This window comes from Mizuhopecten yessoensis, unplaced genomic scaffold, assembly GCF_002113885.1.
Source record: "Mizuhopecten yessoensis strain PY_sf001 unplaced genomic scaffold, ASM211388v2 scaffold39, whole genome shotgun sequence".
NCBI classification, from domain to species: domain Eukaryota; kingdom Metazoa; phylum Mollusca; class Bivalvia; order Pectinida; family Pectinidae; genus Mizuhopecten; species Mizuhopecten yessoensis.
Window position 1 is genome coordinate 99,280 of NW_018403347.1, and position 13,954 is coordinate 113,233.

Sequence of the window (13,954 nt, forward strand, 5' to 3'; positions counted from 1 at the left end):
CCTGAAATTTACAATTTAAGTAAAGCCCCTGATGATCTTTCTTTCCACGCAGAGAAAATGAGTGTAGTACCTCTGAGTCTGAAGAAGAAGATTTTTGAATTATTGGTTAATTTTCCCTTTGGGGCCCCGCCCTGGCCCCAGGGGTTGGGGTAGGAATCCCAATTTTACAATTTTGAAGCCTCATCTACCAAGGATGATTCTTACCAAGTTTGAAAAAAATCCATCCACTGGTTCTTGAGAAGAAGTTGAAAATGTAATAGTTTACGCACGACGGACAAAAAGCGATTAGAATAGGTCACTTGAGCAAAGCTCTGGTGACCTAAAAACATTTACATCAATTCTGAGAACAGATTGGTCCTGTTCTGTACAAAATTGTCCATGCAATCCATTTATTTTACAATACAGATACTTTTACTCAAATTATAAAGGTGAACAAAAAATACACTTAGAACGAAGGTGGCTGTACTAAGAACAAAGATGGCTCAATTATCTTCTGGGAAGGAAGATGGCTAGATTACTTACTGGGAATATTACCACATCATGATTTCATGTTAACTCAAATGTAGCATTACCCAATATGATGTCATAATTAAAACAATAGCCATGATGTGGTAGATTTCTAGATTACATTATGATGTCGCATTGACATGAATTTTAAGTCAAGATGATGGTAAAAAATATACTTGACACTTTTTAAAAAAAAAAAATAGCACAAATTCTTTTTATTGAATGCGATAAAAGGATTCTTAATTAATTTTTGTTTAGACTAGCTCAACACATTACATAATGAAACAGAAACTTATTGAAGATCCTAAAGCCGCACAAAGTAGTATTCTAAATCGATAGGAACAGGAAAATAGTGCAAGTTACTAATTAACATGTATGTACCTTCAAAAGTAATATCATACTTACCTCCAGATTTGTCAACTGATCTTTCAGTATTCTCTTCTCTTCCATTTCTGTATCTAAATTCAACATCAAATCTGAAAAAAAGATCAAGAAATGAAAGGAATGTTCAAAATATAAGACAAATAAATATTGTTTACTAATGACAGTGCAATCAAAGGACCACTTATAAGTGCTTTCTAACTGAAACATGGACAAACTAGTATGATAAGCGCACTGGTGACATTTATCTGACAACATGCTAACCAGAGGGGCCTAGAGAGACACTACTGGCAGATAACTAGGATTAACCAGAAGGGCCTAGAGAGACACTACTGGCAGATAACTAGGATAAACCAGAGGGGCCTAGAGACACTACTGGCAGATAACTAGGATTAACCAGAGGGGCCTAGAGAGACACTACTGGCAGACCTAGAGAGACACCAGTGGTAGATAACTATAGGTTAACCAAAGGGGCCTAGAGAGACACTACTGACAGGTAACTAGGATTCACCAGAGGGGCCTAGACGGACACTACTGACAGATAACTAGGATTAACCAGAGGGGCCTAGAGAGACACTACTGGCAGACCTAGAGAGACACCAGTGGTAGATAACTATAGGTTAACCAAAGGGGCCGAGAGAGACACTACTGACAGGTAACTAGGATTAACCAGAGGGGCCTAGACCGACACTACTGGCAGATAACTAGGATTAACCAGAGGGGCCTAGAGAGACACTACTGACAGATAACTAGGTTTAACCAGAGGGGCCTAGAGATACACTACTGACAGGTAACTAGGATTAACCAGAGGGGCCTAGAGAGACACTACTGACAGGTAACTAGGATTTACCAGAGGGGCCTAGAGAGACACTACTGACAGGTAACTAGGATAAACCAGAAGGGCCTAGAGAGACACTACCGACAGGTTACTAGGATTAACCAGAGGGGCCTAGAGAGACACTACTGACAGGTAACTAGGATTTACCAGGGGGGCCTAGAGAGACACTACTGACAGGTTACTAGGATTAACCAGAGGGGCCCAGAGAGACACTACTGACAGGTAACTAGCATAAACCAGAAGGGCCTAGAGAGACACTACCGACAGGTTACTAGGATTAACCAGAGGGGCCTAGAGAGACACTACTGACAGGTAACTAGAATTAACCAGAGGGGCCTAGAGAGACACTACTGACAGTAACTAGGATTCATTCCTACACCTTTTAAATGTCAAATTTCCAAGGGCAAGGTCTGGCAGAACTGCACGTTTTTGAACAAGCCTAAAACGTCTTCGTAAAGCATCGTACAACTTCTTGCTACATACCCTGATCCTGTCATAGTGAAAATATGGGAAAGAAAATACATTTTCAGGATGAAAAGAAACCCTTCCTAATGGGTACGACCTACCGACAACTTACCTGATGTTATGTCACATAACACTGATATCCTGTATAGGTCACATGATATTGACCATCCTTGGTCACATGACAGATGTCAGTGAAGACCATTCACATATAAAAGGAAAGCACCATACAATGTTGCAAGCTTAGTTAAAAACGTTTTTCTTTGATCCTAAAAAGGTATTTTTTGTCAAATTAAATAATCATGGTAATATATCAGGGGGTTTTCTTTAAGAAGTTATATTGCATATTCTTATGTTAAGTGTTGAAGTAAAATTGATGTGACTTTGCAGACTGACTTACCATTAATCTCACTGGAGAGGTCCTCTGTCACATTCATGTCACTTTGTAGACTGACTTATCATTAATCTCACTGGAGAGGTCCTCTGTCACATTCATGTAACTTTGTAGACTGACTTACCATTAATCTCACTGGAGAGGTCCTCTGTCTCATTCATGTCACTTTGTAGACTGTCTTACCATTAATCTCACTGGAGAGGTCCTCTGTCACAGTCATGTCACTTTGTAGACTGACTTACCATTAATCTCACTGGAGAGGTCCTCTGTCACAGACATGTCACTTTGTAGACGTCATGACTTACCATTAATCTCACTGGAGAGGTCCCCTGTCACAGACATATGGTTCACTGGAGGCTTGTTCTCTGCTGATAGATAAAACATATTCTATCACATGACACAGCTGGCTAGTCAACCATTGTAGGTAAGTGTACCAAAAACATTCCCCCTTACACATCAAAGTATGATCGATTTCTGAGACTCTCCTTCAGTCTCATATACCGGTCAACTTTTAATGGCCTTCATTCCCAATTGTTCAAGTGAAAGTTTTGGTGATTTTCTTGCCCATTTTTGAAATATAGGGCAGTAATTTAGACACTCTTACCAACTGTCTAGTAGACCTGTGATTTGGAGATTTAGACTCTCATCGCTGTTTATAGTATATGTACCTCAAGGTTTAAAAAGTCTCACTTCTGCATTAACTTGTTACTGAATGGACTTGGAGACTCTAGATATGTGTTGAACATTCAGCTCAAGTAATTACATTACTTAAAATTACCTTTGCATAAAAAAAGGAAAATATGTAGACTATCACAATTTTTCAATCATGCCAGGTAAGGAAATACTTCAGATCAGGGCTATTCCATAAACCTATATATATGTATGTATTTTTTGTTGTTGACTTTGTATGCCTCCCCTTTTCAACCAATATGCATTATCTGCTTTGTACTTATTTGACCTTGGATCTAGAGGTGAATTACCTAACTACAGTGCATTGAAAACCTTCTGTGGATGATGCAAGTATTGTTGAAGTTTCATAAAACATCTTTATCAGTTTACGATATATAGCACAGACAAAATTTCACTTTGAATTTTGCACTCATTTGACCTTTGACCTGGAGGTGAAGGTAATCATGACCTAATTACAATATATTGTGCACTTCTTTGGCTGATGAAGATAAACAACAGGCTTCATCTTTAACAGCTCAATGACACTGACAAAATTTTGCAGAAAATGTTTCACTTGTTTGACCTTTGACCTTGAGATGAAGGTCACAGTGACCTAATTACAGTCAAATCCACTTACATTGAACTCAGATACATCGACTGTCATACCGCATAATTTGAAAGAAAACAAAATCCCCTTATGGTTTTCTATATTTTCTTTGTGTTTCAATATCGGTTACATTGAAAAACTGCTATTATTGAAAGGTGTTAACATTCCCCGTGACCACTTTTTACATTAAAGCAATATCTGTTAGATCGGTAGCTCACCTGGTCACGGTAAGTGGCCCCGAAGGATAAGCCAGGTAGAGTAAATCACAGTTCCTAGTCTAGTTCACGCAAGGAACACTGTTAATGTGTATTGGTTACATTGGAGACCAGTTATATTGAAAGAAAATGTTCTACCCCAAGGAATTAATTATAACCGGGTTTTACTGTACTGCATACCTTCTGGAAACTTTTATTGTCTGAAAAAAAGTCCCCTGTCCCTTGTGATTGCCAAAATAATCTAGCAATAGGGGAAAATAATGTCTATTTCTGACTGGGAATGGGGCGTTCTATCAGCCCAGGGTGACACATTATAGAAAGAGACCTGAATGGACCGTAACACATGCTTACCTGGCTTCTGAGGCGACATTCCATCCTGCTGAACAGTTCCCTCACTAGGATCCTCCCTGGAAATAAAGGAACTAGAGCTACTACAGTATAACCAGTCGAACTTCCAAGGTGACCACAATAGGGGGCCATTGTTTCTGTTACTACAGTAAAACTCTCTTAACTGACAATCATTACTACAGTAAAACTCTCTTAACTGACAATCATTACTACAGTAAAACTCTCTTAACTGACAATCATTACTACAGTAAAACTCTCTTAACTGACAATCATTACTACAGTAAAACTCTCTTAACTGACAATCATTACTACAGTAAAACTCTCTTAACTGACAATCATTACTACAGTAAAACTCTCTTAACTGACAATCACAGAGACCAATAATTCCTTTAAACAGGTTCAATTAATTTACATACTAATGTATACACGTACAAAGAAATGTTGTAAAGATCCAATTAACACAGGTTTCCAGATTATGCAGGGTTAGGATTATAAAGATTTAGTCTCTAGATCTCGAATTTTTTTCCATGGATTCAAGTTCATAATAAACAAGAGATCCCAGAGGGATCTTGGCACCCACCACTTTACCATCTTCATTAGTTCTATGACAGCTCAGACAGCAATCTTGTTTTTCAGATCAGTCTCAAAAGTGAACATGCACGATTTAGGACCCAAGGGATTCTACAAATCTGAGAAATAGTGATAACAAACTTCAACTGTAACAAGATGGCCACCTCAAATTCAAGATAATCATCTGTCAGCCATCTTATTTTCCCTTCAGTCCTAAAATTTGATATGCGTAACTAGGGACCATGGGGAACTGTCATGTGAAATTTTAGAACGATCCCTTCAGTACTTTCTGAGAATTTAAAGCGCTTACAAGAATTTTTCAGGATGGATGGAATGATTGACGGACGCACCACGGACCATAGACAAAGGGGGATTTGAATAGCCAACCATCTGATGATGCTTAAAATATCATTCATGAGAAAAAGAAAATAATGAGAACCACATACTGCAGCACCTTGATATGTCTTCTATGAATGATGACCTATCATGTACCATAATTTCATTTAGCTCCATTTTATTGTCTACACACCTCAAAACATCAGGTTTAGGAAATAATCTACAGATTGCCCGCTCCGATAGATTGCCTGGGGTTATTTCTGCTACATAAAGTCTAATGTACCTTCTGGATATTATTTAGATATACTTACCAGTTGTTTTACTGTATATACCCTTGACATACCAATAGCGCCAATTTTTATTCAGTGTAAACAGCCATGGCAACTCTGAGTACCCTACTTAGTACACTACATACAATAATCATAGTGTTGGTAATATGAACCAACTTTAATAAGCACATTCAATGTTGGGAATCTTGAGAATATAATTTGTTGTGTTTTTTTATAATTGGAGTTGCATACAGTTCTGGATTTGACAGCTATCACACTGCCAACACTTTATATAGTTTTCTGGAAACATTTCATCACATTCCCTGCTTCATCAGATAGCTCGCAGAGGGCATTTTTCAGAGTAAAAAAAATTAGCCCACGGTCAATGCACAATAAATTATGGTAAACAAACAGATTTACAATGATATTTACCTGATCATGGGTTGACTTTCTGCATCCGACTGCTCAGACGATTTTTCAGGAGAACTGGGGGGAGACAGTAAAGCCATTTGTCTCTCATACTTCTCTTTGTACGCTGTTCATAAAACATAACACAATGAACAGAAATAAACCGAGGATCAGTCAACATCGGAGTGAAAATTCTAGAGAAATCAAAATATCACAACTGTAGTTTGCTTGTAAATTTACATTACCAGGAGATTAAAAACTGTGGCATCATTAATCAATTAAGGCTAACTTCTCGCTAGTTTTTAACTGTTTTTATTAAAACAAAAATTCAAAATGTCCAAAGTAAAAAGGGGCCATAACTCTATAAATATTCATTGTATCAGTACAAGTACAACTTCACATTATGGTAGATAAATCTCCCAGGTTTCAAAGAAGAAATCAGATGGAAACTGATTGAGATACTTTTTCTTGTGTTTACAAGATTGTGTCTATGAACAGACTGACAGGAGATCTAATTCTAGCAAAACCGTCACCCTCTTCCTTCTTCTATGTGTGGAATCGGTCCAAGATCTTACTGACTCTTCTTAAGGAATGGTCATAAATGTCTCCCCTAATCAAAGACCATGGTGCACCTGGCCATCTAAAAAATCTAAACAATACTTGTTTAGGACCTGCGCAGGATCAATTGTGTTAAGTCTGAGTAAAATCTTAAAGAAGGTGAAAATGTCTCAGCCAATCTATCGGCCATTAAAGCCATCTTGGATTTCAAATTGACAGAAAAAAATACAGAAATTGTTCAAAAACAGACTTAATGCTTTTTAAATCACTAGAAACTTCCAAATATTTAGAAATTCTGTCCGCTCTGATCATTTCTCCATAGTTACGCTATTTACCTGTCAGATTTTTCTGTAATGCAGCATTCTGTGCCTTGAGGTGACGAATCTCATCATCAGTTTCGGAGATTGTAGAGGCATTTAAACTGTCAGCAACATCTGGTCCTCTACCAGATTTCACCTTCTTCTCTAGGTCTTCATTAGCTGCCACTAGCTGAAATAGACGATTGTCTTCGGGATGAAAAATCCATGACATTTTCATCACTGTTTTAAAAAGAAATTGTGTTTCACTTGAAAACTTTATTCAACTATCTTCCTTTTTCTGTGACACTGAACATTGAGGAATCCAGTCCCCTTGTATTTGGTTTCACTAAAACACTGTGTTGAATGCCATATAACCATAAGTCACCAAACACAAAAGTAGACAAAATTTCTGCAAAAAGTTTCAATGATTCAAAAGTTGAGACAAACATTGCAGTGACTTGATCTTTGACCCCTTGCAGTGACCTTAACCTTGATGTAATAGACATGTGAGTAATATGCAACACTGTCATAATACCCATGCTTATTTCATTGAACAATGTTCCAACAGTGTAGATATGATGACCTTATGAATTTTTATTACCAGGTAGAAAGCTTTGACCTCTTAACCCTTTCTGCAACCTTGACCTTGATTGTATGGACAGGGACATGACACACTGACATAAAATGCTTTTCATTGCTTCAGAGGTTTAGTTTTGGACAAAATACAAATAAATGGACTTAATTAAGGTCATTCTGTTGCAAAATAAATGCTGTTTGACCATTTAATTACTTCGTTCTCTTTTTTGAAACTGACTAGTTCTATGATGGTTAGATACTTTTGCGATTATGAAAAATATTTCAGACAGATGAGGGATATACTAAATATATTTTTAAAAAATGTCATTATGAAAACAGTTATTTTGACGTAGAAAAGTCTGTGGCTGTGTATGCTTACTGTGGTCAGCTCTGCCATGAGCGTCTCATTCTGTAGACGGAAGTCATCTTCCTGGCTCTCCAGCTTCCTCTGTAGGGTATCATTCTCCTGGAGGAGGATCTCCACATCCTGACAATCACAGACAAACACACATATGTACTATATATAGAGAGAGTTTCCATTTCATGAGATATATGAAACAAGTCTTAGAATTTTTCAATTTAGCGAGCCTCTCTCTGACGAGCTAAAATGAAAAATTCATGACGAGTTTCATAAATTTCATATGAAATGGAAACGAGTGCAAGATCCTTTTTATCACAATCGAAACAATTGAAACTTTTAACCAATCACAGGGATGATAGGTCATATTACAAGGTCAATATGCAAAAAAATATGACATGGGTATATTCACTGGATAACACAGTACATTATGTGATAAAATACTCTCCAGAAATAGATTGTTCTACTCTGTATCTACAGGCCAGTAGGGCACACATTATAAATAGACAGACAATATAGCCACTGTCTTGTCTTGTATTTTATCAAATAATATATTTATACCTACCTTTGCTTTCTTGCTTTTCTGTATAGCCTATAAATAGAAACAACAGCTGTAGTGAATAATGTGATAACACTGATAGAACTTAGCTTGATGACTGACAAATAATGAGAGGAAGCGAAGACAACAGGAGACCCAATGGGCCGGTAGCACTCACCTGCAGATCTATGATAAATAATTAAACCAAATATTTAAACTTTAAACAGATCTTTTAGGAAAGCCAAAAGCATCTCTGCAAACTGGAAGACAAATGGTAATTTTTATTTTCACTTGACTCTAATATAACATTCGTGCCAATTTAACAGAGGTGCAGGTTTTTTGGGGGTTTAAACAGGAATGAACAGTTTTAAAACAAAACAAGGCATGACAAGTGACACAACTCCCCTCCCATTCACACATTGTGATATATGTAAAAGGGAAATGTAGTCGCTAGAGCGATGATAAAAAAGTAGTGACAGTGACCTTGTCCTTCAACCCAAAACGCAATTTGTTAAAGGCATTGCCATACTCAACACTGGTATGAAGTGTCATGAAATTCCGTTCAGGAATGAAGTTGATAGAGCGATGACAAATTTTGTCTAAAAATAGTAAGTGACCTTGACCTTTAACACAGTAACCTGAAGCACAAACATGTTCAAGATATTGTCATACTCAACACTGGGATCAAGTTTCATGAAATTCCGTTGAGGAATGAAGTAGCTAGAGCGATGACAAATTTGAAGAATTTGCTACGTTTCCCCTGCTATTGGGCACACTCACTGTTAATACAAAACTTAGTTCCTTTTGTCCAAGGATGCTGAAGACCAAATTGGGATGCAATCCCTTTATCCCTATGGTAAAAGAAGGATTTAAAGGTTTACATCAATTTCTCATATTGGGCCCCGTCTCTCTGCACCCAGGGGGGTAACACTCACTGTTTATACAAAATTTAATCCCTCTTGCCCAAGGATGCTCAAGACCAAATTGGGATGAAATCCCTTAATCCCTATGGTAGAAGAAGGATTTTAAAGGTTTACATCGATTTCTCATATTGGGCCCCACCCCTCTGCACCCAGGGGGGGCAACACTCACTGTTTATACAAAATTTAGTCCCTTTTGCCCAAGGACGCTTTAGTCCCTCCCTACGGTAGAAGAAGGATTTTAAAGGTTTTCCCTCTATTTCCCTTTTGGGGCCCCTCTGCCCCCAGGAAGGCCACACCCACACTAGATACCAAATTGAGTCGCCTTAGCCTAAGGATGCTCCAGACCAAATTTAGTCAAAATCTACTGGGCCTTTCAGGATAAGTAGCGTTTTAAAGGAAAAGTTGACAGATGGAAGACAGAGAATAGATGCTAGGGTATGGCATAAGCTCACCATGGTCCTTTGGACCAGAGGAGCTAAAAAGCAACAACCAACATTTCAGAAATAGTTGAAACTGTGTCACAGAATATCACTACTGTGCTGTCACCAGGATAGGCTTAAAACATTTCACAATGGGTAACATAAGGGTACACTTTGCAGTTTTTTAAGATTTATCTTCTTTGAGATTTGAAAAATTCCTCTTTTTGCCAATGATGGGCCAAATATGTTTCCTAAAATACCCTAAATAATCCATATAATACAATATAAATAATTCAGAGGTTTCTCAGTGTCAAACTTTTAACAGTAATGAGATTAAGTCTATCTTTTAGTAAACACTCTGAGGGGTCACAGCCACATTTAAAGTGTATTTATGAGAAACAAAATTATGAAGTTATTAGTTATTTGGATTATCTATTATGACCAGAAGTATGATTGAATTATCTCTTTGGTGAAATTATAACTTCTATGTCTAGTTTTCCTTGGAGTCAAATCATTTTGACTTCACTAATGACGATGAGACAGTAGAGTCAAAAGATACCCGTTTCTTTTGTTTTCACAGTAAATGCAAAGTTAGTGCAACTTGTGTTAGTAAAGCCAGCTCTAGATCTACTAATACATTTATACTCACTTATAATGTACTTTGAAAACAAAAGTAGATTCATCAGAATATCATCACATAAACAATGCTATATGATAATCAATACCCCAATGAACATTAATGGCTATGGGAAATGTGTTCATTGGTAAGCTCATGTGATTTATGCAAAATGGGATTTAATCCTGATCATATAACATACCTTATTTGCCTTCTGTAAATCCTTTGCTAGTTGGTCTGTTTTTTCAACCCCTATTGAGATTTCTAGAAACAAGAGAAATTTGTTAAAATTAAGAACATAATAAAAAAGTATCTGTCACAACAAGATATATCATATGTAAGTATGGAGATATAAAAGTTCTTCACCAGAGGCTGGGTAAAATTCATATCCCTCATAAACATGTAGTCTTTTCATTCATCTCTTATACACGATATTGGTACAATTTTGGCAAGTACATGTGATACTAGTACAACAACAAGCCATTTGGATTGATATGTCTCACCTGTGCCTTGCTTTGACCATCAATGTACATGTCAAGTTTGGTTGGTCTAGCACTTTTATTTTTAAAAAAAACTTAAATGAAAAAACTTAATGTTGATGGAGATGCTGACAAAGTCAATGAACCATGAAAGGTAGGCCGCATCCAGCATTTGATGCATGGGTTGAGATGAAATACCTAAGATGCATCTATGGTGCAAGTTTGGTTGGTGTAGCACTTATTACTTTCAGAGAAACTAACATAAACGCGAAAACTTAATGTTGACACCACCATTACCGGAAAAGGTGTCCCGGAAAAGCAACACCCAAGTCTCGCTTCCGCTACTACCAGTAGTATAGGTATGTGGTGGCGAGACAAAAACAAAACACTTGAAAGTCAAAAAGCAACCCTTTAAGGCCAAAATATAAAGTTATGTGTGTTTAGAGTATCCCAACCTACCCTAGATTTTCCTGCCAACCCTTGAACATTTTATCACCTACTTGTAAACAAACTACATTGATCATCAAGGCAAAGTTCAGAGTTACTCATTATTATGGACTTTCTCTCTGTTGGGGAGCCTGACCCCATTCTTGACAGCTTAATAGCTACTGTAATGTGTGGAAAGGTATTGTAAAATTTCATACTACGCATAATATTGATCCATGAAAATAAAATATAAAAACAAGAGGCCCAATGGGCCTGCATCGCTCATCTGGTATTAATCTCACAACTGCAACATCAATGTCTTGACTTTAAGTCATTCAAAAAAATCTATTAAACGACTGAAACACATTTGACCTTGAAAGTCAAACATGGACATTAAGTTCAATAAACTGTATAGCCCTTCATCCCAGAATGCAAACTGCCAAATATCACCACCCTATACCTTTAGTTTAGTGAGAAGATGACTTTTAAAGATTGATGCACAATTGACCAGATGTTACCGTGAAAGCGCGTCAAGGTCATTCACATAAACAAACAATCACCCTGGACGTTTTGGTTATTCAGAAGAAGTTGTTTAAAGATTTCAACGTATTTGACCCCTGTGAACAAACTTGATATTCCTTCATCCCAGCATACTTCTACCCAAACATCATCATCCTATTCAGAATAAGCTTAAGTCGTTTAAAGTTTTTTAATGACAATTGACACCTGTGACCACGAATATTGGCGAAGATCATCCATTTGAACAAACTTGGTAGTCCTTTATCCCAGCATGCTTCTGGCAAAATACCATCACCCTAGGCCTCTTAGTTTTTCAGAAGAATTTGTTTCAAAGTAAAACGTTGATGTCGGACGGAAGTTTCATTTTGGCCTGAGTATATATACATTTGTGTAACATATCATCAGATTATCTAGTAACTATCAGGAGGGGAAAGACCAGAACCCAGTTATCCTAAGTGCTTTTGACCTAACAAGTTGCAATCTCAATGTTTTTATTATTAGCTAATCATCTATTAAAACTCCTGACACATGTATTTCAACAATTATCAATGGATCAAAACATTAACCGTGTAATGTATATAATATTTTACCATTCGACTGCTTTTTTTTTATTTTTTAGACAATCCATTAAATTCCACACACATTTACTTTAAATTTCAATTATTATAAGAAACATTGGAATTTGAAAACTTTAGATAAAATTATAATCAGCTAACAGAGCTTCAAACAAAAATAAAACCAATCCCTGACCTGGTTTGACCAAAGGACCAGTATATATTTATTGCTGAGCATATAAGATCTGCCATAGCAATTTTAACAAGTTTATATATATACCTCTTTCTTGCTTCTTGCATTTTCCTTCCAGTTCATAATTAACTGTTCTTAAATCTATAAGTTGAAGCTGAAAGTGAAAAAAAACATATAATATATGACAAATATAAAACCACATGTTATCTTGAGGGTTCTCTTTCATTTTTTGCATATTAGATGTCTTGCATTGCATAATATGCTAGGTTTAAATCACTGTATACTGTGTATTGCTCTTGTGCATTCGATATAGGACTGTCTTCTACCCATCAGCGATCTGGAAGGGGGGTGTCAATGTACAGTCTGGAGCAGATCCTGTTTCAAGACAGTGCAGAGCCTAAAGAAAGGCTTAAAATTTAAAACAGGATTTTATTTTTAACCACTACAATGCACTGTCATTTTGTGTGTTTTCTTTTCATTTTTTGAGGGGCAGTCACTTCCTCATATATAAGAGATGTAAGCTGCCACCTGCTGACGATATATTTCTATGAAATAACCAATCAGAACCAGTCACACTGACATCTCGTGGTAAACAATATATATCAAAACACAAAATACCTCGTAAATAGAGATCATTTGAACAGGATATATCCACATAATATTGACAATGTTGGATAGTGTTTAGTCATCTCCAGTTCTATGAAGGAACAGGGTAATAGAAAGATACAAGTTATCAGAACACTGGCCTTCTGTGTCACAAAAAATCAGTTACCATCGAGTGTGACAGTGAGGAGTGTGATACACCTAACACCCTACAAACTGCTGTCAGTGTTAGACTAGAGGATGGTCAGAGCATCGATTAATGGGAATATATACCACGACAATGGTAAAACCTAAAAATAATCTATATTAATTTTTCGATTTGTGTTTACATAGGTCAAGGGTGTCAGACATTCCTCTGATTACATGGTTGCAGTACCTGCATCCGATGGAACTCCTCCTCCGACAAGGAGGACGCCATCTTGGAATTGTCAATGTTGTCAAATGATAACGAGGCTACATAAACATAGGTACATAAACTCGTCCTATAGGATAAGGGATATTTCCCGAATTACAGACGTTTCGCCCCAAAACCCTTTCACAGACCATTTCGTCCCAACTTGATGTTATTCATCCACTATAAAGTCCAATCTGATTAAAATCATATGTTACATGGCTTCGTTAACTTCGTACTACGCCTGTTCAGGCGGAGCCATGTAACAGATGATTTTAATCAGATTGCTATAAAGTCTATACTTCATTAAGATGAATAGTGTAGTAATGTCTATTGAATCTGATTAATACAGTACTGATTTTCCTTTTCATTTTATCGTACTCCTGTTCAGTGGAGATATTAAGATGAACCCTAGCTGGCCCTAACAAATGATTTAAGTGTTCTTAATTCATTTAATTATTAGAAGTATTAGGAACAAGTTATGTAATCTAGACAGTA

At 36.8% G+C, this 13,954-nt stretch overlaps 1 protein-coding gene across 2 annotated transcripts in view; it reads right to left on the bottom strand.

Moving 5' to 3' along the window:
• The window catches only part of LOC110447283 (GRIP1-associated protein 1-like), a 54,285-nt gene extending 40,784 nt beyond the window's left edge, over window positions 1-13,501 (bottom strand). Inside the window, exons 1-10 of one of the 2 annotated variants that reach the window (XM_021492981.1) lie at window positions 13,442-13,501; window positions 12,550-12,616; window positions 10,494-10,555; window positions 8,361-8,387; window positions 7,817-7,924; window positions 6,898-7,051; window positions 6,029-6,131; window positions 4,425-4,480; window positions 2,888-2,947; window positions 913-983 (exon numbers count right to left, since the gene is read on the bottom strand). In XM_021492981.1, the coding sequence (XP_021348656.1) occupies window positions 913-983; window positions 2,888-2,947; window positions 4,425-4,480; window positions 6,029-6,131; window positions 6,898-7,051; window positions 7,817-7,924; window positions 8,361-8,387; window positions 10,494-10,555; window positions 12,550-12,616; window positions 13,442-13,483 (750 nt within the window). In that variant the 5' untranslated portion in view covers window positions 13,484-13,501. Of the gene's footprint in view, window positions 1-912; window positions 984-2,887; window positions 2,951-4,424; window positions 4,481-6,028; window positions 6,132-6,897; window positions 7,052-7,816; window positions 7,925-8,360; window positions 8,388-10,493; window positions 10,556-12,549; window positions 12,617-13,441 lie in introns of both variants that reach the window. The other variant, XM_021492904.1, reaches the window with a different exon arrangement.
• Between the last annotated feature and the right edge of the window lie 453 nt (window positions 13,502-13,954).